This window comes from Emiliania huxleyi (assembly GCF_000372725.1).
Source record: "Emiliania huxleyi CCMP1516 unplaced genomic scaffold EMIHUscaffold_104, whole genome shotgun sequence".
NCBI lineage: Eukaryota > Haptophyta > Isochrysidales > Noelaerhabdaceae > Emiliania > Emiliania huxleyi.
This window is the reverse complement of record NW_005202176.1, coordinates 342079-366853: the sequence shown is the minus strand read 5'-3', so window position 1 is coordinate 366853 and position 24775 is coordinate 342079. Positions and strand designations below refer to the sequence as shown.

The window sequence follows — 24775 nt, the reverse complement described above, 5'->3', positions numbered from 1 at the left end:
GATGCCGGTGGGTGTAGTGGCGGAGGCGGCGCCCGCGGCGTCCAGCAGCGGCGTCGGGCTCGTGGCGGGGGTGGCGGGATGGCTGCTGTCGATTATCACCAGCCATGCTCCGGATGGCTGCAATCGCTGTGCTCCAGCCATAGCAGATGGCTGCAATGGCTGTGCCCCAGCCATCTTACCCAAAATGGCTGCGATATAGCCAGCTCAGCCATGAGGGCCCGCCCCGGGGCGGGCGGTATGGCTGCAGCAGCGAGCTTCCAGCCATCCCTAGTCAGGATAGCTGCCCTCTGTGTATCGCAGCCATCGGGCTGGAGGCTATGGCTGCACTGTAGCTAGCTCAGCCATCCTTAGGTAAGAGGCTGTGCAGGAACGTTCACAGCAATACTGCTGTCACATTCCGAGGTTAGCCGAAGGCAGAGGGCGAGCGAGCGCCCGACGTCGCCCTGTCCGACGTCGCCGCCCGCTGCCCCATCGGCCTCTCCGGCGCCGACTACTACGCGCTCTGCGCCGACGCGATGGTGCGCGCAATCCAGGAGGGCCTCCCGGAGGCGGAGGCGGTGGCGGCACAGGACGGCGCCGACGGCAGCGGCAGCGAGAGCGACGACGGCAGCGAGGACGACGAGGCGGACGGGGGCCAGGCGGCGGGCGCGGAGGGGCAAGCGGTCACGCAGGCCGAGTCGGTGCCGCCGCCAGTGGTGGCGGCGCGTCACTTTGACGCGGCGGTGCGGAGCTTGTTGCGCAGCCGCGAGGCGCGACCACGAAACAGCGTGGACGACATGGCTCGACTGCTTCAGGAGGAGATAGCGAGACACAGAGCTGCTGAGGATGTGTGAGATGTGCGCCGCAACGGCCGTAATTGCGCGTAGTGTGAACGGCCTACCCGAGGTGAGGGTAGGCGCAAATACAAACAGACCCCGCAGGCTCGATGTGTCGTTCTTCGCGGCTCTTCTTTTCGTTCAATTGATTGATTGATGGGAAGGCGAAACACAGTCCGACCAACGACTGGGACACCAACGCGGTATGGGTGGACGCAGGACGGGCGATGACGGTCACACAGGAGCGACACACAGAACCACAAGACAAGACACTCAGCCAAACTGACTGCCACACATCCTGAGCGAACTTCCCTAGTCACCCGCGGCCGGACTCCATCCGGCACGCGTCGCTGGGCGCTCAGAGCCGCGTCCCCTGCTCGCCACCCCGACGCCAAAGGCGCCCGAATCGAACGACAGGCGGCACGCGAAGACTGGTTGCAATCCCGCCGACCGCCAGGCCGCGGGATGATGCGTGCGTGGTCTTGGAGTGGGTCTCGGAAGCTCTCCTCTAGGGCTAGGGGCCAGCCCCTCTCCCTTGCCCTCGGAACAGTGTGTCCGAGTCGAGGCGTGTGCTTGCCGGTCGACGGCCGCGCGCGGTTGATTGTGACGAAGGTTGCGCGCGGCCGCGGCGCGCCCGCCATGGTTCGGCGCGGCGCGCCTACCAGCGGCAATTGTCGAGGCACGGGAACGCTTACCCGGGGTCGCACAGCAAAAAGAAGAAAACCGTTTCCCACTCGTGACACGCCTTCAGCTCCGGCGACTGCTTGAACAGCCGCTGTTGAGCACCATCGCGATGCTGTCCAAGCGCGCGTGTTTCGAGAAGTCGCTGCCCTGCACCGCCGCGCCAACGCAGCCGGTCACCGATCTCGGCGTGGACGAGAGCAAGCTAGAGGCGTGGTTCGCGTGGTACAAAAGCCACTGGCTTGCGCTAGAGCCGGAACGCCGCTCTCGCGGTGTGCGCCCCATCCGCTCCGGCCCGGCGGTTCACGCATCTCGCTCCGGGCCGAAAGCTTGCATCATACTGTTCGCCGTGCAACACGCGCGGCTGGCCCGCGCTTCTGCCGCCAAGAAGCTGAAGAACTGGCGCAAGCACGGCGGCGGCGACCTGGAGCCGGTCCTCGCGAGCGGCGCCGTCGCACTCCTCGACGCTCAGTGGATTATCAGCCACGCCGAGGCGGGTGGCGTCCTCGCCCACCGCCAGGCGCTGCCCAAAGAGGCCTTCCTCTCCCTCGCCGACCTCGCCGAGGCCACAGACGAGGATGACTTTCCCGTCGCCGCGCTCTCCTACCCGTGGCTGACCAAGGACCACCCCGACCCGCGCGGAGCCAACCTCTCCCGCGTCGCAAGGGCGCTCAAGGCCCTGCTCACTGACAGCCACTTCGCGCACAGCCCCCTCACGCGGCTCGGCGTCTTTTGGGACTTCGGCTCGCTGCACCAGCACCCCGACCCCGCCCACGGCGTCGAGCGCACCGAGGAGCAGAACGCGCTCTTCAAGCAGGGGCTGGGCTGCCTCGGCACCCTCTACTCCAACCCGCAGATTTTCGTGTTGCGGCTGACCTCCTTCCCGGACGGCCACAATGCGGAGGACCAGGCCGAGGGCACCAACGTGGCCACGTACTTTGACCGCGGCTGGTGCTTCTGCGAGAACAGCTGGGCGAGCCTGACCAAGGACGGCCGCCTCTCGCTCGACCTCGGCAAGATGCGCGACGGCGTGGAGTACGACTGGGGCAGCCTAACCGACGACTGCACCCAGGACGGCGGCCGGCGCCCTCCGCTGCTGCCGTCTGCGTTCGCAGCGGAGCTGGAGTCGAAGAGCTTCACCAACGGCAAGGACGACAAGCCGCTGGTGAAGCGGCTGTACGAGGCCGCCTTCTAGGAGCAGTTTGGCAAGGTGACCGTGCTGATCTACGGCGACCTCGGCTGGGGCGACGCGGAGGTGGCGCAGCTGGCGGAGGTCCTGGCAAGCGGGGCGGCGCCGCGGCTCGAGAAGCTCTGGCTCAACTACAATCAGATCGGCGACGAGGGCTGCAAGGCGCTGGCCGCCGCCCTCGGCAAGGAGGGGGCAGTGCCGCGGCTCGAGACGCTCTCTCTCGTTGGCAACAAGATTGGCGACGAGGGCTGCAAGGCGCTGGCCGCCGCCATCGGAAAGGAGGGGACAGCGCCGCGGCTCGAGACGCTCTATCTCGAAGGCAACCAGATTGGCGAAGAGGGCTGCAAGGCGCTGGCCGCCCCGAGCTTGAAGGCGCGAGACGAACCCCTCGCCGCACGCCCCTCCCCCGCCCAATGCTCATCGCGCCTCCCCTCGCGTGCTGATGCTCCGGTGCTCCGCGCGCAGATGCTCCGCGTCGTGGGCTGGGAGAACAAGGTGCAGCCTGAGCTGGCGGCCGTGTGCGAGGAGCGCGGCATCGACGTCTAGGCGAGCCCCGACCGGGCGGCAAGGGCGCGTTGGGCCTGGCGGGCCGCCGCGTGAGCACGGCAGAGAGCAGCAGACCCTGCGGCTGTCGTGTGTCGACCGCGGCTGCGAAGAGGAGAGTGATTCTGAGATCAGGTTAGGCGAGTGGCAGACATTTCAAAAAATGGGCGCCGCAGGCGCCCCGCGCTGCGTGCCCACCATGGTTGGGCGCGCAGCGAAGAAAATCTTGCGCTCGGCAGCCTTTTCTAATAGGAAAATGGCCTCTCCTCGGCGCCATACCGCTTGTCGGCGCACAGCGGAGTTCGCAAACCTGGCATGCTGCCCCCGCATTTCCGCGGTGGGCGCGCGCTGTGGCAGCGCAAGCCTCGGGGGTGGCTGGGCTCGTGGCGCGCCTGGTCGTCAACTCGCACCAGCGGCGGGGGCTAGGGGCCGCTTTTTGACGAGCTGCCTTGGCACAGGAGAGAGGCCGGCTTCCGCGAGCGACCCGATCGCTTGATGCTGTCGGACCACTGCTCAGGACACGACACGCGTTTTTTTTACTGTGCCGCTCTCGCGGCTATAGAGCAACACAAAAACAAAGTGTTAGAGTTGTTTGGTATTGCTAAAAATCTCAGGTGTGTGTTCTCTATAGAGGACGAAACGACGAACCTGCGAGGCGCGGCCGCTTATGCGGCCCGACGATGGGGAGGAGTGGGGCGGACTACGGGGATCGGCTTCTTACACAGCCCTTCCTCGCAGCGAGCCCCCTCCAACCCACCGCGCTAGGTCTCGGGTTCGACGCAAAGGGTCATCACTTTGACACCTCGGGAGAGGAGAGGGTTGCAACTAACTCCGTGCACCCCAGGGTTCCGGCTCCTACCCAGATAGGGGGTCTGTTCCCCACGGTTAGACCCTATGCAATAGGTAGGTAGGTCCGGTTTTGACCGCCCCAGAGGGCCCCGCAATAGGTAGGTAGGTGGTGGTGTGTGGGGGGGGGGGGGGGGCGGGGCGGGGGGCGGGGGGGGGGACCGCTTCGCTCGCGCGGGAGACGGCGCGTTTAGCCGCGAACAGGGCCGTCCAACGCGTCAAAAGCCCCGTAGGCCATGCTCTGGCGGGCTCGCGAGCGGCGCGCACCGCGGTACAAGCCGGCTGGGAGCCTATTGCTATTCGCAGAGGGCTAACGGGTATTTTTTCGCTTCGTTCGCTGCGCGGCCTGGGTGGGAATAGGTAGGTAGGTGGGGCACGGACCACGGAGCCAGGCTCCTGGCGATTGGCGCCCGCAATAGGTAGGTAGGTAGGGCGTTTTGGTGCGAGTCAGGGTTGAAAATCGGTTTTTCTTGCAAATCCGTTATTACTCGGAAAACGGAGGAAGAATTTAAACAAAAGGAGGAAGAATGGCGGGAGAATGGCGAGAGAATGGCGGGAGAATCTCTCGCAAATGAACAGCGAAGGGCGCAGTGAAAAACGAAAAAGCAAATCCGCAAACGCCTGGTATTCATGGTTAGGCACCGCAGGCCGAAGCATATCCACCCCTCCGAGAACCTCGAGAACGACACCTCGGGTCCGTGTGCACCCAGCTGGTGTGCACCCCAGGCCGCGCCAGAGATCTGCTGCGACCACACACCCCAGCAGCGACATGTCCCGCGCTCGCCACTCGTCCCGCGACATCGAGTTCGACCTTCCCGGAGCGCTCGACGACATGGCGGGCCTCGCCTCGAAGGCTGCGATCGGACATGGTGCACGAGACGTCGAGGTTTTCGGCAATGGCCGTCAGGGACGTCCCGCCGAGCGCCAGTCCTGCGACGTGCAGCCGCCGCCTGCGGCCAGCAAGAAGGACACCGTGGTTATTATATCGACCAACAACCCAGGCAGGCTCATGCTCTTTGCCGCCCTCAACCCAAAGCTCGGCGAGGTTTGCATCACCGCCACCCACGTCTCACCACGGCACACCAAGCCCGGGCCTCGCCCATTTGCTCCACGCCGCCGGGCACCCCTCGTGGCAAGGTGATCGACTGGAAGACGCCCGCCGATTACGGCGGCTTTGGCGGCGACGAGTTTGCAAAGGCGACGGAGCAGCGCGACAGCTAGCCGGTTGCACGGCTCATGCTCATGCTCACCGCCCGCCGCAGGTCTCGCCACAAAAGCTGTGTCCCGTGGCCCTCACCGCCGGAGGGTCGCGCGGCGATTCACGAGCGGGGACCGCCGCCGCCACCATCTTCTCACACCGTCGCGCTCTGCGTGCAGGCTGCGCCTGTTCGAGTCGGACGTCATCCTGTCGTACGTCGCCGACAAGTACGCTCCGCTGCTCGAGAACGACTGCCGCGGCCCGACGGTCGAGGCTCGCGCGCTGAGCGCCCTCCTCGTCCGCGTGCACGATATGTACATCTCTGGCACAAACTGCTCCCAGCCGCAGTTCTTCTCGAACCAGGCACCACGCCGCAACTCTCCCACCCGCAGAGCGCCGCCGCCCCGCGCCTCCGCCGCACCCGTCTGCGCGCGAGGCAGTGCCGGGGTGAGGCAGCGCCTCTCTCCGCCGCAGGCCGTCTTCTACAAGGCTGCGATGCCGGGCCCGGAGCGGGCCGCTCGCCTCAAGGACCTCCTCAAGCAGCTCGATCTTGTCGAGTCGCTGCTGCGGCCCGCGGGGCCCTACTGTGTCGGCGACGCGATCTCCTTCGCCGACGTCGTCCTCTACCCGACCGTCGCCATGATGCAGGACCAGGCCGCCGCTTCGCTCGTGGGGTCCGTCACCGAGGGCCGTCCAAAGCTGGCGGCGTGGCTGGCGCACTGCAACGCCGACCCGCGCTTCCGTGGCGTCGCCGATAAGATCAAGGCCTTCGTCGACACCTTCCTGGGCAAGGCCGTCGCCGGCATCACCGCCAAAGGGTGCGGATAAGCCTATGTACAGGTCAAGCCGCGCCGCAAGTCGGGGCGCGACCCATTGCATGACAGGAGCGACGCAGGGACGTCGCACTCTGTCCCACTATTTATTTTGCTGTTGCTTTTGAGTGGGGAAGTTGCTAGTTGGCTAGTTCCACTGAATTCACACTCTGACACGCTAAAAATCTTGAAAACGTCCAACGGAGCTCCGTGTTGCTCCCAGCGCCCTCCCCCGCGCTCCCTGCGGCCATGGCCGATGATGCTCTAGTATGAGAGGTCTCGATGCGGATGCGCGCGTCCCGCGTCGTACTGACCGAGCGTGAGCCCCGCTCTGGCGCGGGCGCGACACCAGCGAGCTCGACGTGTACGAGAGCGGCCGCGTGGCCCTCTGGCACCACGCCGGCTGCTCCCAATCCGGCACCTGGCAGGCTGCCTGCTTCTTTGCGTGGCTCGTCCGAGCGGAAGGCTGCGCTGCACGCTCCACCGGCTCACGACACGGGCGCGGCCGCCGCCGGCGCCGCCTCCGCCGCCGGCGGGAGCACGCCGCGGAAGATCTTGCCCAGCTTGAGCAAGCCCTTGGCGCGCTCGCGGCGGACGTCTTTTGAGACGGACGTGTCGGCGCAGCATTTGGCGACGGCGGACGCGACCGTCGACTCGATGTCAATGGCCATCAAGTTGTAGAGCGAGTTCTGCATCTGCGCGGCGAACTGCGCCTGCTGCGCCGCCTTCTGCTCGTCGTCGAGCTTGTCGAACTCGGCGGCGTCCTTTGCCATCTGCTGCGACGCGCGCAGCGCCTTGGAGGCGGAGGCGAACTGGTGGCTCAACGCCGCGTGGCCAAACCAGTCGTGCCCCTTCACGCCGAGGGCGCGGTCCGCCGAGAGTTCGTACTCGATGCCTGCGGTGGAGTGCGCGCGCGCTGTGAGGGATGGCGACATGCGTGTGGGTACGGTGCGTGCGCGCGCTGTGAGGGTCGTGTAGGTACAGGAGTTGCGCTCGCGCACCGATGCTGGCGAGCATCTGCGGACCCATGTGCAGCTCGTGGAGCTCGGCGACCTCCACCAGCGCCTCGCGCACAAACTTCTCCTTGTCCCCACTCACCCACTCATCCAGGCGCGTGGCCAGCAGCTTCGCGAGGCGGTTTTCCCGCGCGTCCTGCGCAGCCTTGAGCTTCTCGGCCGTGGCCTCCTTCGTGAGCCCTTCGTCCTGCAGTCGCTGCTGCGTGACCACCGCCAGATCGCCCACGAGGTGCCCAAACTTCCGCTCCCCAAACATCATCGCGAACACGACCCCCGGGTCCGCCAGCGGCGCGTCGTTGAGCCCCGCCATACCGAGCTCGTCGTATCTGCGAGCGACGAGGAGACGGAATCATGAGACGGGGCATGGGTGCGAGTGGGGGGCGCTCCGCGTGTGCGCGCGGCGTACTTTTTGCGCTTCGGCACGTCCGACAGCACCTGGTACGCGTCGCCGATGGCGTGGAACTTCTCCTTGTCGCCTCCCTTGTCGGGGTGCTCCTTCATCGCCAGCTTGTAGTACGCCTTCTTGATCTTGGCGGCGCTGGCGTCGGGCTCGACGCCGAGGGCCTCGTACAGGCCGCGCTCCTTGGGCGTCGCCGTCGGCGTGTACTCAGGCGCCTCCGCCTCGCCCTCCACGAGCTTGCGGCTCTTCCGGTACTCCTCCTGCGCCTCCACCTCGACGGCCGCCAGGTCGATGGTCGTCTTGGGTCCCTCTGGAGACGGGTACGGGACGGGGACGGGCCCGTGTGCGTATGCGCCACCTGTCTGTGGAAAGGCCGTGTTTGGCTTTCATTCAAGCGTTTCGCGCGACAACCTTGGAGCACTTGGAGTGCAGTCGGTAACCTCACATCCAGGGCCGAGGAGCCAACCTAAGAAAAAATTTGGGTCGCCGGAAGTTTCTCAGAAACTGGGGCACTGCTGACTGCTCTGTTTGCGATGTTGCTCGTCGGCTCAGCCACCGTGGCCCTCCGCCGCCCCGACGTGGGTCCAATCCGCAGCCCATCGCTGCGCTCGAGCGCGTTCTCGCTGCGCATGACCGCTCCTCCTGCCGAGGGACCGGCGGCGGCGGCCATTCGCCGCTATTTTGCCGCCTGGAACGAGCGTGACATGACGGCGGCCGTCGCTCAGTTCGCCGACGAGTGCGAGTACGACGACACGCAGTACGCAGACGCCTTCAGCGGCAAGGAGGCACTCGAGGCGCACCTCAACCGCGTCGCCGACGCGCTGCCGCCAACCTTTCAGTTCTGCATAGACGAGGTTGCCGACGCAGGCGCCACCTGCGGCGTGCAGTGGCACGTCGAGAACGACGGCCAGCCGCTGCCCTTCACTCGCGGCTGCTCCATGTACAAGACCGACACTGCCGGCCTACTCGTCTCCGGCTTCGACGTGCCGGAGCCAGCGCCGCTCAAGCCCGGCTCGGCGGGTCTCGCGCTGCTCAGCCTCGCCTCCAAGGTCATCAAGGAGCCGGTGCGGGGCGTGCCGCTCGTCGCGTGGGGCCTCTACTGCAGCATCGTCTTCTTCTCGAATGGCATCCTCCCCGGCCCGGACGCCACCCAGCTCGACGCCGCCACCTGGGTCGAGGTGCGCGACCTGTCGCTCAACTTTTGGCTCCTCTCGCCGCTGCTCGGCCTCCCCTTCGCGCCGACCGTGCACCCCGGCCTCGAGGCCATCTTCAACCTCCTGCTCGCCTGGGCGGCGGCCTTTGGCGGCTTCCTGGTCGACGGCCGCAAGGGCCGCCCCTCGGGCTCGATGCTCCCGACCGTGCTCTGGATGCAGCTGCTGACCAACGCGTTCTTCCTGCCGTACCTCGCCACCCGCTCGCCCGAGGGCGGCGAGGTCGTCTACGCGGACGAGTTCGACGAGCCGGCGGCGGCGGTGGGCGAGTCGCGGCTCCTCGGTCCGCTCCTCGCCTCGGTGGGCACCCTCGCCCTCGGCTGGGGCGTGGCGGGAAGGCCAGAGTTCGGAGACCTCCCCGCGCGGCTCGCCTCGCTCGGCGAGCTCCTCTCGCAGGACCGGCTCGGCTCGAGCTTCGTGGTCGATCTCGGCCTCTTCGCCTGCTTCCAGGGCTGGCTCGTGGACGACGACCTCCGCCGCCGCGGCGTCGAGCCAGAGCAGGCCGGCGCGCTGCGCACCGCCGCAAGGTGTGTGCCCTTCTACGGCCTCTGCGCCTACCTCGCCCTCCGCCCTGCGCTCCCCACGCGCCCGCCCGCGCCGCCGTCGCCAGCGGGAGGCGCGGCGGCGGCGGCGGCGCGCGCGAGCGTCCAGATGGCCGCCCGCCCGCCGCCACGCGGCTCGCCGAGGATGTCGCTCGCCGGCAGCGAGGCGGCGGCGGCGGCGGCGGAGGCGGCGGCGGCGGCGGCGGCGGAGGAGGCGGCGGCGGCGGAGGCGGCGGAGGAGGCGGCGGAGGAGTACGACGTGGTTGTGGTTGGGAGCGGGCTGGGCGGGCTGAGCGCGGGCGCGCTGAGCGCCAAGTACGGCCACAAGGTGCTGGTCTGCGAGGCGCACTACATCGCGGGCGGCTGCGCGCACGCCTTCGAGCGCGGCGGGTACACGTTCGACAGCGGGCCGTCGCTGTGGAGCGGGTGCGCTGCGCCGTCGACCAACCCGCTGCGGCAGGTGCTCGACGCGGTCGGCGAGTCGCCGGAGTGGGTGCAGTACGGCGGCTGGAACATGTATACACCCGAGGCGCCGGCCGGCTTCTACGCCGCCGCGGGCGACATGGGCGAGTGGCGGCGGACGATGGCGCGGCTGGGCGACGGCGAGAGGACGGTCGGTCAGTGGGACCGGCTGCTCGAGTTCATCGAGCCGCTGCAGCGCGCCGTGCTCGCCGTGCCGCCGATCGCGCTGCGGGCGGACGTGGGCGCCGTGCTAACGGCGGGACCCTACATGGGCGCGATGGCTGACCCGCGCATCGGCTTGATTGGTGAACGAATGAACGAATTCGGTAATGAATTAGGCGCGATGGCTGACCCGCGCATCGGCTTGCGCGCGTACCTGCTCTCTGGCACGTGGTCGGCGGTGCTCGAGGCTGCGGGCGTGACGGACCCGTGGCTGCGCAACTGGTTCGACTTCCTCGCCTTTGCCTTCTCGGGGCTGCCGTCGGACGGCACCGTCGCCGCGGCCATGGTCTACATGCTCGCCGAGCTGCACGCCGACGGCGCGAGGATGGACTACCCCCTCGGCGGATCGGGCGCGGTCGTGGAGGCGCTCGTGCGCGGCCTGCGCAAGCACGGGGGCGAGCTGCGGCTGCGCAGCGCCGTCGAGCAGATCCTCGTGGACGAGGCGGACGGCCGCTGCACGGGCGTGCGGCTCGTCGGCGGCCGCGTCGTGCACGCGCGGCGCGCAGTCATCTCGAACGCCCCCGTCTGGCAGACAGCGGCGCTCCTGCCTCCGGCAGCGCGCGCTGCGGTGCGCGCCACCGGCAGCGCCCCGCTCGACGCGAGCACGCCTCCGACGCCGTCCTTTGTGCACCTGCACCTCGGCATCCGCTCCGATGGGCTGAGCGAGCAGGCGCTGTCCTCAGTCCACCACATCGCGGCTCTTCCTAGACCTCTCCTGGGACCTTTCCTGGAACCTTCCCAGGCGCTGTCCTCAATCCACCACATCGTGGCTCTTCCTAGACCTCTCCTGGGACCTTTCCTGGAACCTTCCTAGGCGCTGTCCTCAATCCACCACATCGTGGCTCTTCCTAGACCTCTCCTGGGACCTTTCCTGGAACCTTCCCAGGCGCTGTCCTCAATCCACCACATCGTGGCGCCCGGGCGGCAGAGCGGGCGGCGCAGGGCAAGGGGAGCGGCCCTCCTCACGAGTGCGCGCGCGTGCGGGAGTAGGTGCCAGAGTGGGAGAAGCTGACGCAGCCGCAGTCGGCCGCCTTCGTCTCGGTGCCGTCGCTGCTCGACCCCTCCCTCGCGCCCGAGGGCCGCGCCGTCATCCACGCCTACTTGCCCGCCACCGAGCCGTACGAGGTCTGGGAGGGCCTCACGCGCGGATCGGCGGAGTACGAGCGGCTCAAGGCACGAATTAGTCAACTAGTTAATTCACTAGGCGCATAATTAATTCACTAATTAGTACGGGCGGCTCAAGGCGGAGCGGGCGGCGCCGCTGTACGCCGCCATCGAGCGCTTCATCCCCGACGTGCGGGCGCGGGTCGATGTGGAGCTGGTCGGCTCGCCGCTCACGCACGAGCGCTTCCTGCGCCGCCACCGCGGCACCTACGGCCCCGAGCTCTCCGCAGCGGACTCCGCCTTCCCCGGCGCGCGCACGGCCGTGGACGGACTCCTGACGTGCGGCGACTCGTGCTGGCCGGGCATCGGCGTCCCGGCCGTCGCGGGGTCGGGCATCGCCGCCGCCCACGCCGTGACCGGCGCGGGCGCGCAGCGCGAGCTCCTGCGCGAGATGCGCGAGCGGGGCACGCTGCTGCCGGCGTGAGCGCGCGGCGCGTCGGCACGAGGCGCATTATACGAGACACTTCTGACCACGTTCGCGATCCGTCTGAGATGTGTTAGCTGTGCAAACTACTGATTTTCTCATACTCAACGTACACAGTCACAGAGGATGAGGAGCCAGCTCGAGAGAGGTCCGCACACTGTGTCGCCAGCGCTCCACTTGACTCACCAGAGCGTTGTGCACACGTGCGAGAGTATGACCGGGCTTAAAGCGCAAGCAGCCCGGTCACGATAAACGGAACCATGAGCAGGGCGGCCTTGTGCGCCGGCGTGGTCTCCAGCTTGAGCTCGGCATACACCGGGCCGACGACAGCGCAGATGGCCATGTACGCGACCAGCGCGGGCACAGCTGCCGCAACGTCCATCTTGTAGTTGAGCAGATACACCGTGTACAGGATGCACAGCCCAATGTTGCGTGCGAAGAAGGAGTGGTACTTGTCGGGCGTGACGACAAAGTTCTGGGTGATGGTCATCTCTGGGGCGAGCAGGAAGCCGACGCCGTACAAGCCGAAGAAGGCCGAAGCCGCCTTGAGCCACACGCCTTGGTCGACCATGCCGCCGCCGCGCAGCTGGAGGGCGGTCGACGTCGAGGACGGCTTGACGGCGGGCTGGGGCACAACGGGGCCGCCGGCCACCTTGAGGGCCGACGCCGTGGCGAGGAAGGTGACGAGCAGCAGCTTGGTCATGAGCAAGCGCTCGGTGATTGTCGGTGGTGGGTGGATGATGTGTGTCTCGGGTAGGGAGGGGTCTGTCTTTTTTATAGCCCCAGCCGACTCCGCGTGAACTCTCGAGGGATCTCGAGTTGCTCCCTGCTGCTCGGTGTACGAACTCTGTTCACACCGAGCAGCTGGGAGTGGCTGCGGCTATAGCAGACAGGGGAGGGGTGGAACGTGGAAGAAATGTGAAGCGATTCGGATTTGTGAAACCTTCGTCTCGACTTTTTTCGCGAGCCACAGGCGCAATATTCACTGTTACACAGACCTCCCTGGCCGTGCTGCTCGTGTGCTCGAGCCGGCGCTGCAGCCGGACATCCTCCTTGCTTGCCTCGCGCGCCTCTTTTGCGGCCTCATCCCTACCCCCTTGCGCGCTCTGCATCCCCAAAACGCACTCCTCGTGGCGGGGCCCCTCATTCCCCGTTTCTTTTAAAACCAAAACACATATTATTGTGTTGTGGTGTAAAATTCTCTTTTTCGGTAAAATCTTTCGCGCTATGTCCGCAGCGCGCCACTCGCCGCCTCATCCGTCGCGCGGCGGCGACGTCCCTGCAAGCATTCGGAAGGCCGCCGTGGATGGCCAAGTGGGAGCGGTGCTGTCGTGGTTCGACAGCGGCGGCGGCGGGTGAAGTCAATATATTTTAAAGCGCCTGTGTGACGGCCCCGATGACACGCGCGCCGCTTTGTGAACAACTTTCTCGCAACCCATTGAATACAGTAGCACGTATGAGTGCCCAAAGTGCGACGCTCGGAGGTGGTGTCACCCCTTGCTACCGCTAACCTGACGCGTCCATCCGCGCCACGATGGACTTTGCGAGCTCTATGTTCGCCTCTGAGGCCACGCAAGACTCGGCCTCAGCGGCATCGCTGTCGGGCAGCCGCGTCGCGCGCGCCCCGCTGCTTGCGTGCTCCACCAGCGCCCCGCCCCAGCCGCCGCCTCCGCGCGCGAGCTGGCCGAAGCCGACCACGGCGAGGGTGAAGCCGACGCGCTCCTCGCGCGGGACCCACCTCTCGAGCTGCACGCGCACGCCCTCTGGCCCCGCACGCGCGGCGGCCCCGTCCACCCAGCCCAGCCGGGTCGCCACGCGAAACACGTGCGTGTCCACGACGATCCCCGCCTCCGCCTCCCCAAACGCCACGCTGCGCATGAGGTGTGCAATCTTGGGACCCACGCCGGGAAGCTGGACCAGCGCGTCGTACTCGCGCGGGACGCGCCCGCCGTGCCGCTGCGCGTGCTCGGCCGCCGCCCGGACGTACCTCGCCTTGGAGGCGCAAAAGTTGCAGCTGTGCACCAGCCGCAGCAGCTCCTCCTCGCCGAGAGCCGCAACGCCCGCGGCGCCCTCGCCGGCGCACAGCCTAAGCATGGCGCGCGTCGCCGCCAGCGCAACGCGGTCGCGGCACTGCACCGAAAGCAGACTGGCGACGAGCGCCCAGAACATGCCGTGCCGCGGGTCGCCGACGCCGGGCTCCTCGCCCGTGCCGAGCGAGAGAAGAAAGCGATGAAAGTCGTCGACGCTTGCGCGCTTGCCCTGGCGGAAGCTGGCGATTAGACGGTACTCCCGCAACTTCTCCGCCGCGGACAGCGGCGCGGGACTCGCAGATGGCGCCGGCTTGGCCGGACTCGCCTTTGCCGCAGCGCTGCTAGCGGACGGCGCCGACGCCTTTGCCGCAGCGCTGCTGCCGGACGGCGCCGACGCCTTGGGGCTCGACGTGACGCGCGGCCGCTTCGGAGCAGCAGGCTGGTTAGCGTCGAACGCGAAGGAAGCGAACGGGTTGTCGTCAATCGCGGCCCAGCTGATCGCGCCTGTCGCGGGCTACGCGCAATTCTCAGACGCTTTGAAATCTGTTTTACTAGCAGGTTGGCTCGCTAGTCGCTCGCCGGGCCCGCGCACGGCCGCGCAGCACGCGCGGGCCTATTTTTGTGGTTGATAAGGTGGCACCTTCGACATTGCGTTTCTTTTCTTTATAGGCTGTCCCCCAACGGAAGAGGCCTCGCTCCTATTGGAACACTCCAACATCAGATTTGCCTCGTGCGTCCCTTTTTGAGGCGGAAAGCTATTTTCTTTTGGGTCCTGTGGGCACCCCCTACCTCTATTTAGGATTCCTAAGCTTAAAGGCCCGCTAAACGCGCGAGGCGGTGGCGGCGGTGGGGGGGATCGACAGGGGAGGCGGCGGGATTGACAGGGGATGGGGCGGCCACGAGCGGAGCGGCGGCGAGAGGGGGGGCGGCGGCGAGGCGCCAACGAGCGAGGAGCCCGCGCCATCAGAGGGACGCGCCGCTGCGAGATGGAGGGCGGCGGTGACGGAGGCAAGGCGCGAGGCGGCGGCGGCGGCGGCGGCGGCGAGAACGGCGGCACCGAGTTGTCTTGGTGAGCGGAGCGGCGGCAGGAGGAGGAGCAGCTCGCTGTTGAGCGCTTTTGAGCCTGGGATCCCATGCCACTGCGACCGGCGTGCCCGGGAACAGAGATCGCGCGCGCGCCGCCACTCACGACGCGCGCGCGATCTTCGCGGAGTCGGGTCCCCAGAGGGAAGCGGTCTTCTCGGCCGACGTCCAGCGGCGCGGAAGGACAGGCGCAGCGGTGCACCGCGCCGCGTTGATTCGCGACCACCGTCGGCCGCGGACGGCGGCGGCGTGGCGGCCGCGGGCGCTCGTGAGACGCGCCGCTCTGCGCTGGTTCGGTTCGTTCGACTCGTTGTGCCGCCACACGCCCGGCGGCCGCGGGTCCCAGAAGTGGTCGCGCGGGCCTCTTCCTGGCGGCCGCGGGACGGCGTCGGGCACGTCGTCGGTCGCAACAGATGCGCGGCGAGCCGCGGCACGTCGTTCCTGGCGCTGGTGGTTTGAGGTCGGCATCGTCCAGAGTTCGGTCGACGAGTCGAGAGCTTCAGCTGGCCGAGGGTGCCACCTTTGTGCTCTTTGTGCACGAAATGGGAAATATATCTCTTTGATCGACTTGTTCTCCGGAGGGCGCCTGGGTCTAAATTTAGTGCGTGTGAATGAACTTTAGTGATAGTTTAGTGCGCTATTTAGTGTGTGTTCGAGTGCGTGTGTAGTGCGTCTCTAGCGCGAATTTAGCACAAATTTAGCACAAATTTAGCGCAATTTTAGCGCAAATTTAGCGCAAATTTAGCACATATTTAGCACATATTTAGTGTGTTTTATCTCCAATTTAGCGCCACATTTAGTTCACTTTAGGTGCGGGCAGCTGCAGTACATTTAGTGTGGGTCCCGCATCTTTAGTGCGGGCACGCACCTTTAGCACGGCTTCCCGGCCACACCACAGCTTGAGCACTTGAGCACTGGATAGGGCCGATTCCGCGTGGTACGGGACCCCTCGATCGTCTCGCCCTCCCTCACTGGTGTGTTCATCGGGGGGGGTCATAACAAACACGGTACAGGATCGAGGTGCACGCTGCCGAAGCAGTGTCGTCCCCCCTCTCCCCGACGGCGATGGCGGTGTGACCGATCGAGCTACAAGAGGAGCTTGTTCAGCAGGATCAGGAGTGGCCAGATGCACTACCTCACTGGGCATGAGACCACCGTACGACGCATCCATCACCGTCTCGGATTTATGTGGAATCGAACCACTCCGGGAGATCGATAAACACTTCACACCGCACTAAATTTAGACGCAGGCAAGTAATAGCCACATGAAACCGAGACCCCTCCCCACCACCCTGATCCCCCCACCCCCTTGCTCCCCTCCCCCCCTCGGGAGGGCCGAACTGAGGCGCCCGTGGGGACCCCGCACTTCCCTTCCCCCCTCGGAGGGCCGGACTGAGGCGTCGAGGGCCCCGCTCTTTCCCTCGCATAGCGGCCACTCTTCGGATCGCTGGTCGAGCGACCCGGGGGATGCCCCGCGCGCCTGACCCAGGCGCGAGAAACGAATCTGCGAGGCGTGGCCGCTCACGCGGCCCGATGGGGAGGAACGGGGCGAGCCCCCTCCAACCCACCCGCGCTAGGTCTCGGGGGACGAAGGGGTCACACCCGACGACCTCGGGAACTAGCCGGGGCAGTCGGAGAAGTGGCAACTCCGTGCACTGACGGTCGGCCGCCAGAAAACACGCCTCCGTGGCTCGGGTTACACCAATCCTCGCTACCCAACGCGGCCAAAGGATATCCACCTCGAGGTTCTCGAGAACACAGGCGCCCTCCTTCTCCAGATATACAGGTTGGCGTCTATGGCGTCTTCGGTCCAGCGAGTGCGGTTTGCCATTTGCCTCTCCGGTGCAGCTCCGTACCTCACTCCCCAGACGGCGCTGCTCCTGCGCCACCACCTGCTCGGAGGAGGGCCGCCAGAGACCATGAACCTCTTCGCCAGCCTCCACCACGAGTACCTCAAGCCGAACGCTTCCAGCACCGAGACCCTCCTGGTCGCGCTGCGCTCGCTGCAACCCGCTGCGTCCGAGGTGTACAGCAGCGGGCCCTACCGCTGTGCTTGGCGAGGGTGCAGCAACTTCAGTGAGACCTCCCCGGAAATGTGCACATTTCTCGTGATGTTTGAGGGCATCCGACGAGCTTTTCGGCTCATGGAGGCGTTCGAACAGCAGTACGGGGTCGGGCACGCGTTTGTGGTGCGCCACCGCTTCGACGTGCTGACCAACTTTCACGGTGCCCTGCCGCCGAGTGTCGGTGACGCCGAGGGCATCGTCGGCTTCATCGGGCTGCGACGGCCCGAGCAACAGGAGGTCTCTCGATTCGACTTCGACGACAAGGGGTGGATCTGCACGCGGTTGGCAGCACCCGTGGTCTTTGCGAGCGTCGTGGCGGCCAAGGGAGGATGCGGCGAGCTGCTGCACAGAAACAGCCTCCAGCCACGATGTGACGCGCTGGCGCCTGGACGCTTCCACACCATGTATTATGAGTGCGTTGTCCTCGTGCGCTTGCTGACGGCTCACCCCAATGCTACCATATGGGACAACCGCCGCTCGAGTTACACGACTGCTGCACACCTGAGTTTGCGCAGGGGGCACTGCAAGGCTCCTAAAGCGAGCGAGACCAGTGCGTGCTCATGAACGATGCGCGGTAAAACCAACCCGTCGGATCATCTCAGGGGGGGGTCTGGACCCACCCCCCAAGGTGATGGATCTCAGGGGGGGGTCTGAGCCCCCCCCCCCAAGGAGCAAGGTGATGGATCGGGAACCCTCTGGCTGTCGATTTTTTTTGTGTATATCTTCACCGCTACCATAACGGGACAATTGTATTCCGCACAGCCGTTGCCTCTCATTCATTCTTTGTGCGCACTGACCTCGAGTTCCATTCATAGAAACGCCGGCTTTCTTTGCAGCAAGTTTGTGAGAAGGTAACTTCATGACGAACACTCTGCCCTGCATCTTCTCCTTCTCCATCTACTCTATCTTGCGCTTGCGCTCGCGATGAAATGGCCTGCAGATGCGTCATCGGCATCGTCTTTATGCGCTTCAACGTGTCTTGCAGATTGTCGACAGTTGTCTGTATAAAGTGGTAATTCCAACGTTTGCCTGGTTCGACTTCTTGTTGATCGCGTCCTTGTACAGCATGTACGGCGTACCCGTCTCCGTCTGCGACTCGATAATCTTCAACCACAGCGTTTGCGCCTGAATCGTCTTGCGCGCCTTGCCCTCTCGCTCGTACTGTTCGTACAGCTCTTCAAACTCGTCACCGTATGTTTTGTCGAGTCTAGGGCACTCATGCGGGCAGAAGAGAGACCACCCGAGGTCCGCTCGCGGTTCTCTTCCTTGCCGTGATTTTTGCGAAGCTCCAGAAAGTCCTCCACGTCGACGTGCCACGGCTCCAGGTACACGGCAAAGGCACCTTTCCGTTTGCCTCCTCCCTGGTCGACGTAGCGAGCTGCGGAGTCGAAAACTCGGAGCATGGGCGTTAAGGTCATTCACGGGTGTCCGCGGCCCACTGTGCCCGCTGGTAGGACAGTGATCGCCGCAAACCCCGTGCGCCGTGCCCGTGGTCAGCTCGATATCATACGGAATATTTTTTGTAGGCACCGGAACGCCAAAAAACTAGTCTTCGAGGGAAAAGTAATCCGAGCAACCCGCGGCCGCTATGAATTAAAATGGGCGGTTTTTCGCACAGAGGGCACGCGAGGTACGACCGTGCCCGGCCGTGCTATTAAAGCGACTCGGCTCTCTAACAGGCTGCAGCCCAGAGCCACACGGAGTCTACGCGCATCGCTTGTGCATAGCCTCGACCAATCTCCTGTTCACGGTGCAACCGTGAACAAAGAGCTTCTTCGAACCGTTACAAACACGACGCGAGCCGCCCAGCAGGGAGCCTGGGCGACTCGCTTTGACGCTGGCCAGGCCGGAGGCGAGTGCCGCCGCCAGGCCACGACCGACCGCGCCCGTCCTACGGACGGGCGCAATGGGCCAAACGGATCCGCGCCGCAGTGCGTGCAGCACCGCGCCGCCAGTCCAATACATGCAAACCGCAGGCTTTGCAGCGAGGACCAGCCTGCTCAGCTTCGAACGAGGAGCCAGCAGCCAACAGGAGGACAGCAGTCGTCCACGCCAGCTGGAATGCGAGGACCGCCCCAGCCGCAGGTGGCCCCATACGTAATGCTTTGCGCAAAGCACCGTGCAAAAATGGCGTCTTTACATGGCCATGCAGCAAGCAGTGCCGCCAGATGAGCACACGACCATGGGCGAAGTGCACCCGCAGGGCCAGCTGGCATTGCGTGGTGCACTCGCAAATCAACCCGCCCTCTCGTGCCAAGGACGGCGCGAGGGGAGCGCGAGCATCCACCAGCAGCCGTCTGGCTGCTGGTGTGAGCCATACTCAACACGCCGCGCGGAGCGGAGTGCGGAGCCATGAATGAGCAGTAGAGCCTGCGCCTCGAAGCACGGCCTGCGGCCCCTACCCTGCCGTCGGCCCGCCACTGGCGGCGTCGAGGACAGTTCGAGACGGTGTGCGGTGTCAGCCTGTGAGGCGCACTGCACTCGAACTGCACTAGTGGAAGCACCAACACGGCCCTCGGGCTGTTTGGGGACCCGGACGCCAGCGGCCCCCCGGGAGAGGGGTGTCCTGGTTGTGTCTTGTCTGAGTGCCAGCGCACGCAGCTATCTTAACGGCGTGAGGTCAGCAAGAACCCTCGCGGCGTAGTGCAGTCTGTGAGGGTGTGTGCCTGCACGGATTGCACAAGTAACAAATCACTCCTGTCGGCATTCCTCCGGAACGGGGCGACAGAACACGTGTTATTCCGTAGTCGGGATGACCACAAATCGTCAGGGCACTCAAGAAGAGGCCAGCCGGCACTTCGAGCTGCGCTCGACATGGGGATGCGCACAGTCAATATATGTCAATGCGCGCCGCGCGAGCGAGTCTAAAGACTCGGTCGCGAACTTTCCGAGAAGGAAGACAAGTGGGGCGGCGGCGTCGATAGATATCGACGCCGCCGTCGCCGCGCATCATGACGAGTTCGCATTCCCCATGTGACCCTCTATACCTCACCTTCGAGACAAGCCAGGGTTCAACCCAATGGACCTAGTGTGGCGTCGAGGCCCGCACTGTCTGGACATGCGGGCCGCGGCTGACAGAACGGCGGGCTAGGCATTGAGAGCCCAGGAGTTTTAATTCGCACAGAGGGCACGCGAGGTACGACCGTGCCCGGCCGTGCTATTAAAGCGACTCGGCTCTCTAACAGGCTGCAGCCCAGAGCCACACGGAGTCTACGCGCATCGCTTGTGCATAGCCTCGACCAATCTCCTGTTCACGGTGCAACCGTGAACAAAGAGCTTCTTCGAACCGTTACAAACACGACGCGAGCCGCCCAGCAGGGAGCCTGGGCGACTCGCTTTGACCTCCCCCCCCGCCCCACAGTGCGCCAGCGGCGCATTTGGGATGGACACCACACGTCGTCACACCGAGCAGCTCTCTGTCAACGGAAATTTCTCAGTTCTGATGCGTCATCCGGATGGAGCAACTGGCTTTGCTTAGATTGGGAGTCCTTTTGCTATGTGCTCTACGCGGGGAACTATGCCTCTTTTAGCCTCATCCTGCAGGCGATAGCCCAGCCCGCGTGCAGCGGTGGCGGGGACACTTGCAACACGAGCAGGCCTCGCTTCGGCGCACTCGATCCTTCACAACGGGCCGCCCGCAAGGACGCGTGTGCGGCCCTCTCTACTCGACCTGTGCCACGGCACGGGTCGTTCTAGTCATGCAGCCGCCCCGGCGATCGTGCTGGGGGCGTATCTCAGCACTCACCGCGCGAGACGCGTGGCGTGCCACAAACCAGTAAGCAGCAGCCTCCGCTGCTGCGACTCGAATGCTTCAAACGCGCACCTGTGCTTGCGCACGGCGTGCTCTACACGAGCCCCCCGGCCGCACGAGCGTGCGGGCGGCTCGAATCCACCCTTCCCCCGCCCTAGCCACTGTTGGCTGGGCGGTGGGCGCCGTCCGCCTTGCGGCGACGGCGACACTTGCAACACGAGCACACCTCGCTTCGGCGCGCTCGACCCTTCACAACGGGCCGCCCGCAAGGACGCGTGTGCGGCCCTCTCTACTCGGCCTGTGCCACGGCACGGGTCGTTCTAGCCATGCAGCCGCCCCGGCGATCGTGCTGGGGGCGTATCTCAGCACTCACCGCGCGAGACGCGTGGCGTGCCACAAACCAGTAAGCAGCAGCCTTCGCTGCTGCGACTCGAATGCTTCAAACGCGCACCTGTGCTTGCGCACGGCGTGCTCTACACGAGCCTCCCTACCGCACGAGCGTGCGGGCGGCTCGAATTCACCTTTCCCCCGGCGGCGGCGGCGACACTTGCAACACGAGCACACCTCGCTTCGGCGCGCTCGACCCTTCACAACGGGCCGCCCGCAAGGACGCGTGTGCGGCCCTCTCTACTCGACCTGTGCCACGGCACGGGTCGTTCTAGTCATGCAGCCGCCCCGGCGATCGTGCTCGGGGCGTATCTCAGCACTCACCGCGCGAGACGCGTGGAGTGCCACACAAACCAGTAAACAGCAGCCTCCGCTGCTGCGACTCGAATGCTTCAAACGCGCACCTGTGCTTGCGCACGGCGTGCTCTACACGAGCCTCCCTACCGCACGAGCGTGCGGGCGGCTCGAATCCACCCTTCCCCCGGCCTAGCCACTGTTGGCTGGGCGGCGGGCGCCGTCCGCCTTGCGGCGGCGGCGACACTTGCAACACGAGCACGCCTCGCTTCGGCGCGCTCGACCCTTCTCAACGGGCCGCCCGCAAGGACGCGTGTGCGGCCCTCTCTACTCGACCTGTGCCACGGCACGGGTCGTTCTAGTCATGCAGCCGCCCCGGCGATCGTGCTCGGGGCGTATCTCAGCACTCACCGCGCGAGACGCGTGGAGTGCCACACAAACCAGTAAGCAGCAGCCTTCGCTACTGCGACTCGAATGCTTCAAACGCGCACCTGTGCTTGCGCACGGCGTGCTCTACACGAGCCTCCCTACCGCACGAGCGTGCGGGCGGCTCGAATTCACCTTTCCCCGCCCTACCGACTGTTGGCTGGGCGGTGGGCGCCGTCCGCCTTGCGGCGGCGGCGACACTTGCAACACGAGCACACCTCGCTTCGGCGCGCTCGACCCTTCACAACGGGCCGCCCGCAAGGACGCGTGTGCGGCCCTCTCTACTCGACCTGTGCCACGGCACGGGTCGTTCTAGTCATGCAGCCGCCCCGGCGATCGTGCTCGGGGCGTATCTCAGCACTCACCGCGCGAGACGCGTGGCGTGCCACACAAACCAGTAAGCAGCAGCCTCCGCTGCTGCGACTCGAATGCTGCAAACGCGCACCTGTGCTTGCGCACGGCGTGCTCTACACAAGCCTCCCTACCGCACGAGCGTGCGGGCGGCTCGAATCCACCCTTCCCCCGCCCTAGCCACTGTTGGCTGGGCGGCGGGCGCCGTCCGCCTTGCGGCGGCGGCGACACTTGCAACACGAGCACACCTCGCTTCGGTGTGCTCGATCCTTCACAACGGGCCGCCCGCAAGGACGCGTGTGCGGCCCTCTCTACTCGACCTGTGCCACGGCACGGGTCGTTCTAGTCATGCAGCCGCCCCGGCGATCGTGCTCGGGGCGTATCTCAGCACTCACCGCGCGAGACGCGTGGCGTGCCACAAACCAGTAAGCAGCAGCCTTCGCTGCTGCGACTCGAATGCTTCAAACGCGCACCTGTGCTTGCGCACGGCGTGCTCTACACGAGCCTCCCTACCGCACGAGCGTGCGGGCGGCTCGAATCCACCCTTCCCCCGCCCTAGCCACTGTTGGCTGGGCGGCGGGCGCCGTCCGCCTTGCGGCGGCGGCGACACTTGCAACACGAGCACACCTCGCTTCGGTGTGCTCGATCCTTCACAACGGGCCGCCCGCAAGGACGCGTGTGCGGCCCTCTCTACTCGACCTGTGCCACGGCGCGGGTCGTTCTAGTCATGCAGCCGCCCCGGCGATCGTGCTCGGTGCGTATCTCAGCACTCACCGCGCGAGATGCGTGGCGTGCCACAAACCAGTAAACAGCAGCCTTCGCTGCTGCGACTCGAATGCTTCAAACGCGCACCTGTGCTTGCGCACGGCGTGCTCTACACGAGCCTCCCGGCCACACGAGCGTGCGGGCGGCTCGAATCCACCCTTCCCCCGGCCTAGCCACTGTTGGCTGGGCGGTGGGCGCCGTCCGCCTTGCGGCGGCGGCGACACTTGCAACACGAGCACACCTCGCTTCGGCGCGCTCGACCCTTCACAACGGGCCGCCCGCAAGGACGCGTGTGCGGCCCTCTCTACTCGACCTGTGCCACGGCGCGGGTCGTTCTAGTCATGCAGCCGCCCCGGCGATCGTGCTCGGGGCGTATCTCAGCACTCACCGCGCGAGACGCGTGGAGTGCCACACAAACCAGTAAACAGCAGCCTTCGCTACTGCGACTCGAATGCTTCAAACGCGCACCTGTGCTTGCGCACGGCGTGCTCTACACGAGCCTCCCTACCGCACGAGCGTGCGGGCGGCTCGAATCCACCCTTCCCCCGCCCTAGCCACTGTTGGCTGGGCGGCGGGCGCCGTCCGCCTTGTTGCGGCGGCGACACTTGCAACACGAGCACACCTCGCTTCGGCGCGCTCGATTTTTCACAACGGGCCGCCCGCAAGGACGCGTGTGCGGCCCTCTCTACTCGACCTGTGCCACGGCACGGGTCGTTCTAGTCATGCAGCCGCCCCGGCGATCGTGCTCGGTGCGTATCTCAGCACTCACCGCGCGAGACGCGTGGCGTGCCACAAATCAGTAAGCAGCAGCCTCCGCTGCTGCGACTCGAATGCTGCAAACGCGCACCTGTGCTTGCGCACGGCGTGCCCTACACGAGCCCCCGACCGCACGAGCGTGCGGGCGGCTCGAATCCACCCTTCCCCCGCCCTAGCCACTGTTGGCTGGGCGGCGGGCGCCGTCCGCCTTGTTGCGGCGGCGACACTTGCAACACGAGCACACCTCGCTTCGGCGCGCTCGACCCTTCACAACGGGCCGCCCGCAAGGACGCGTGTGCGGCCCTCTCTACTCGACCTGTGCCACGGCACGGGTCGTTCTAGTCATGCAGCCGCCCCGGCGATCGTGCTCGGGGCGTATCTCAGCACTCACCGCGCGAGACGCGTGGCGTGCCACAAACCAGTAAACAGCAGCCTTCGCTGCTGCGACTCGAATGCTTCAAACGCGCACCTGTGCTTGCGCACGGCGTGCTTTACACGAGCCTCCCTACCGCACGAGCGTGCGGGCGGCTCGAATCCACCCTTCCCCCGCCCTAGCCACTGTTGGCTGGGCGGCGGGCGCCGTCCGCCTTGCGGCGGCGGCGACACTTGAAGCGGTCGCGGCGCGTATGCGTCGTACTGTTAGGGCGGCCGGGCCCGAAGACGGCCCGGCCAGGCTCTGCATAAGGCCATCTTCGCCACAACGCGTGGCATTGGTCCAACTACGGCAACCCACAGCGAGGGGGGCCGCTTAGGCGACCTTGCTCACATCAGCTGCATATGCTTCAGTGGTGCAAGGAGGAGTGGAGAGGGACCTTTGACGGTGTCTGGCCCATGCGGGTTGGCACGTACCTAGTTGTGCGCATATGCGTACGCGACCGTTTTGGAGCGCGGGGCGGCGGCGTCGATAGATATCGACGCCGCCGTCGCCGCGCATCATGACGAGTTCGCATTCCCCATGTGACCCTCTATACCTCACCTTCGAGACAAGCCAGGGTTCAACCCAATGGACCTAGTGTGGCGTCGAGGCCCGCACTGTCTGGACATGCGGGCCGCGGCTGACAGAACGGCGGGCTAGGCATTGAGAGCCCAGGAGTTTTAATCGAGGGGAATCTGGAGAATCTGGGAATTGCTCACCACGATCCCCGCCCCATCCAAGACATACTAGTTTTTCAAGGTGCTCTACAAGTTAGGCACAAAAGATACGGATTGCGGGCCATTTAGGATTTCTAGACGATCACTGAGCTCTGAGATCGGCCAAAATCCCCAGAGCAGGCGCACATCGCTTCCAGGGAGGGGGGCGCGCTTCTCTGCACACCACATGCTGGGGGGGGGGGGGGTCCG

The 24775-nt window shown here is 65.8% G+C and overlaps 8 protein-coding genes across 8 annotated transcripts; 3 read left to right on the top strand and 5 right to left on the bottom strand.

Annotated features, from left to right (window-relative positions):
- Positions 1-1608: 1608 nt before the first annotated feature.
- Positions 1609-3231, top strand: EMIHUDRAFT_222693 (hypothetical protein; the record flags this gene model as incomplete). The annotated part of the gene is made up of 2 exons (XM_005792947.1): positions 1609-2661; positions 2692-3231. The coding sequence occupies 2 exons, from the start codon at positions 1609-1611 to the stop codon at positions 3229-3231; spliced, it is 1593 nt and encodes a 530-aa protein (XP_005793004.1).
- A 1612-nt stretch (positions 3232-4843) lies between these two features.
- Positions 4844-6100, top strand: EMIHUDRAFT_222692 (hypothetical protein; the record flags this gene model as incomplete). Its single annotated transcript, XM_005792946.1, has 4 exons — positions 4844-5119; positions 5212-5261; positions 5452-5575; positions 5747-6100. The coding sequence occupies 4 exons, from the start codon at positions 4844-4846 to the stop codon at positions 6098-6100; spliced, it is 804 nt and encodes a 267-aa protein (XP_005793003.1).
- Positions 6101-6230: 130 nt separating this feature from the next.
- EMIHUDRAFT_466517 (hypothetical protein) lies at positions 6231-7802 on the bottom strand. Its single transcript, XM_005792945.1, has 3 exons — positions 7507-7802; positions 7086-7426; positions 6231-6979 (listed from the first exon to the last, which is right to left on the bottom strand). Exons 1-3 carry the CDS (start codon positions 7599-7601, stop codon positions 6573-6575), a joined length of 843 nt encoding a protein of 280 aa, XP_005793002.1. The 5' UTR covers positions 7602-7802; the 3' UTR covers positions 6231-6572.
- Positions 7803-9398: 1596 nt separating this feature from the next.
- EMIHUDRAFT_69656 (hypothetical protein) lies at positions 9399-11525 on the top strand (the record flags this gene model as incomplete). Its single annotated transcript, XM_005792944.1, has 4 exons — positions 9399-10020; positions 10054-10619; positions 10937-11128; positions 11187-11525. 4 exons carry the CDS (start codon positions 9399-9401, stop codon positions 11523-11525), a joined length of 1719 nt encoding a protein of 572 aa, XP_005793001.1.
- An 80-nt stretch (positions 11526-11605) lies between these two features.
- On the bottom strand, positions 11606-12228 carry EMIHUDRAFT_454234 (hypothetical protein; the record flags this gene model as incomplete). The annotated part of the gene is made up of 1 exon (XM_005792943.1): positions 11606-12228. A coding segment is annotated over one exon (521 nt), but the record flags the coding sequence as incomplete, so codon positions are not given.
- Positions 12229-13031: 803 nt separating this feature from the next.
- Positions 13032-14204, bottom strand: EMIHUDRAFT_222688 (endonuclease III; the record flags this gene model as incomplete). The annotated part of the gene is made up of 2 exons (XM_005792942.1): positions 13032-14069; positions 14196-14204. The coding sequence occupies 2 exons, from the start codon at positions 14202-14204 to the stop codon at positions 13032-13034; spliced, it is 1047 nt and encodes a 348-aa protein (XP_005792999.1).
- A 154-nt stretch (positions 14205-14358) lies between these two features.
- Positions 14359-15110, bottom strand: EMIHUDRAFT_439637 (hypothetical protein; the record flags this gene model as incomplete). The annotated part of the gene is made up of 1 exon (XM_005792941.1): positions 14359-15110. A coding segment is annotated over one exon (734 nt), but the record flags the coding sequence as incomplete, so codon positions are not given.
- A 2563-nt stretch (positions 15111-17673) lies between these two features.
- EMIHUDRAFT_222686 (hypothetical protein) lies at positions 17674-18107 on the bottom strand (the record flags this gene model as incomplete). The annotated part of the gene is made up of 2 exons (XM_005792940.1): positions 17674-17879; positions 17945-18107. The coding sequence occupies 2 exons, from the start codon at positions 18105-18107 to the stop codon at positions 17674-17676; spliced, it is 369 nt and encodes a 122-aa protein (XP_005792997.1).
- Between the last annotated feature and the right edge of the window lie 6668 nt (positions 18108-24775).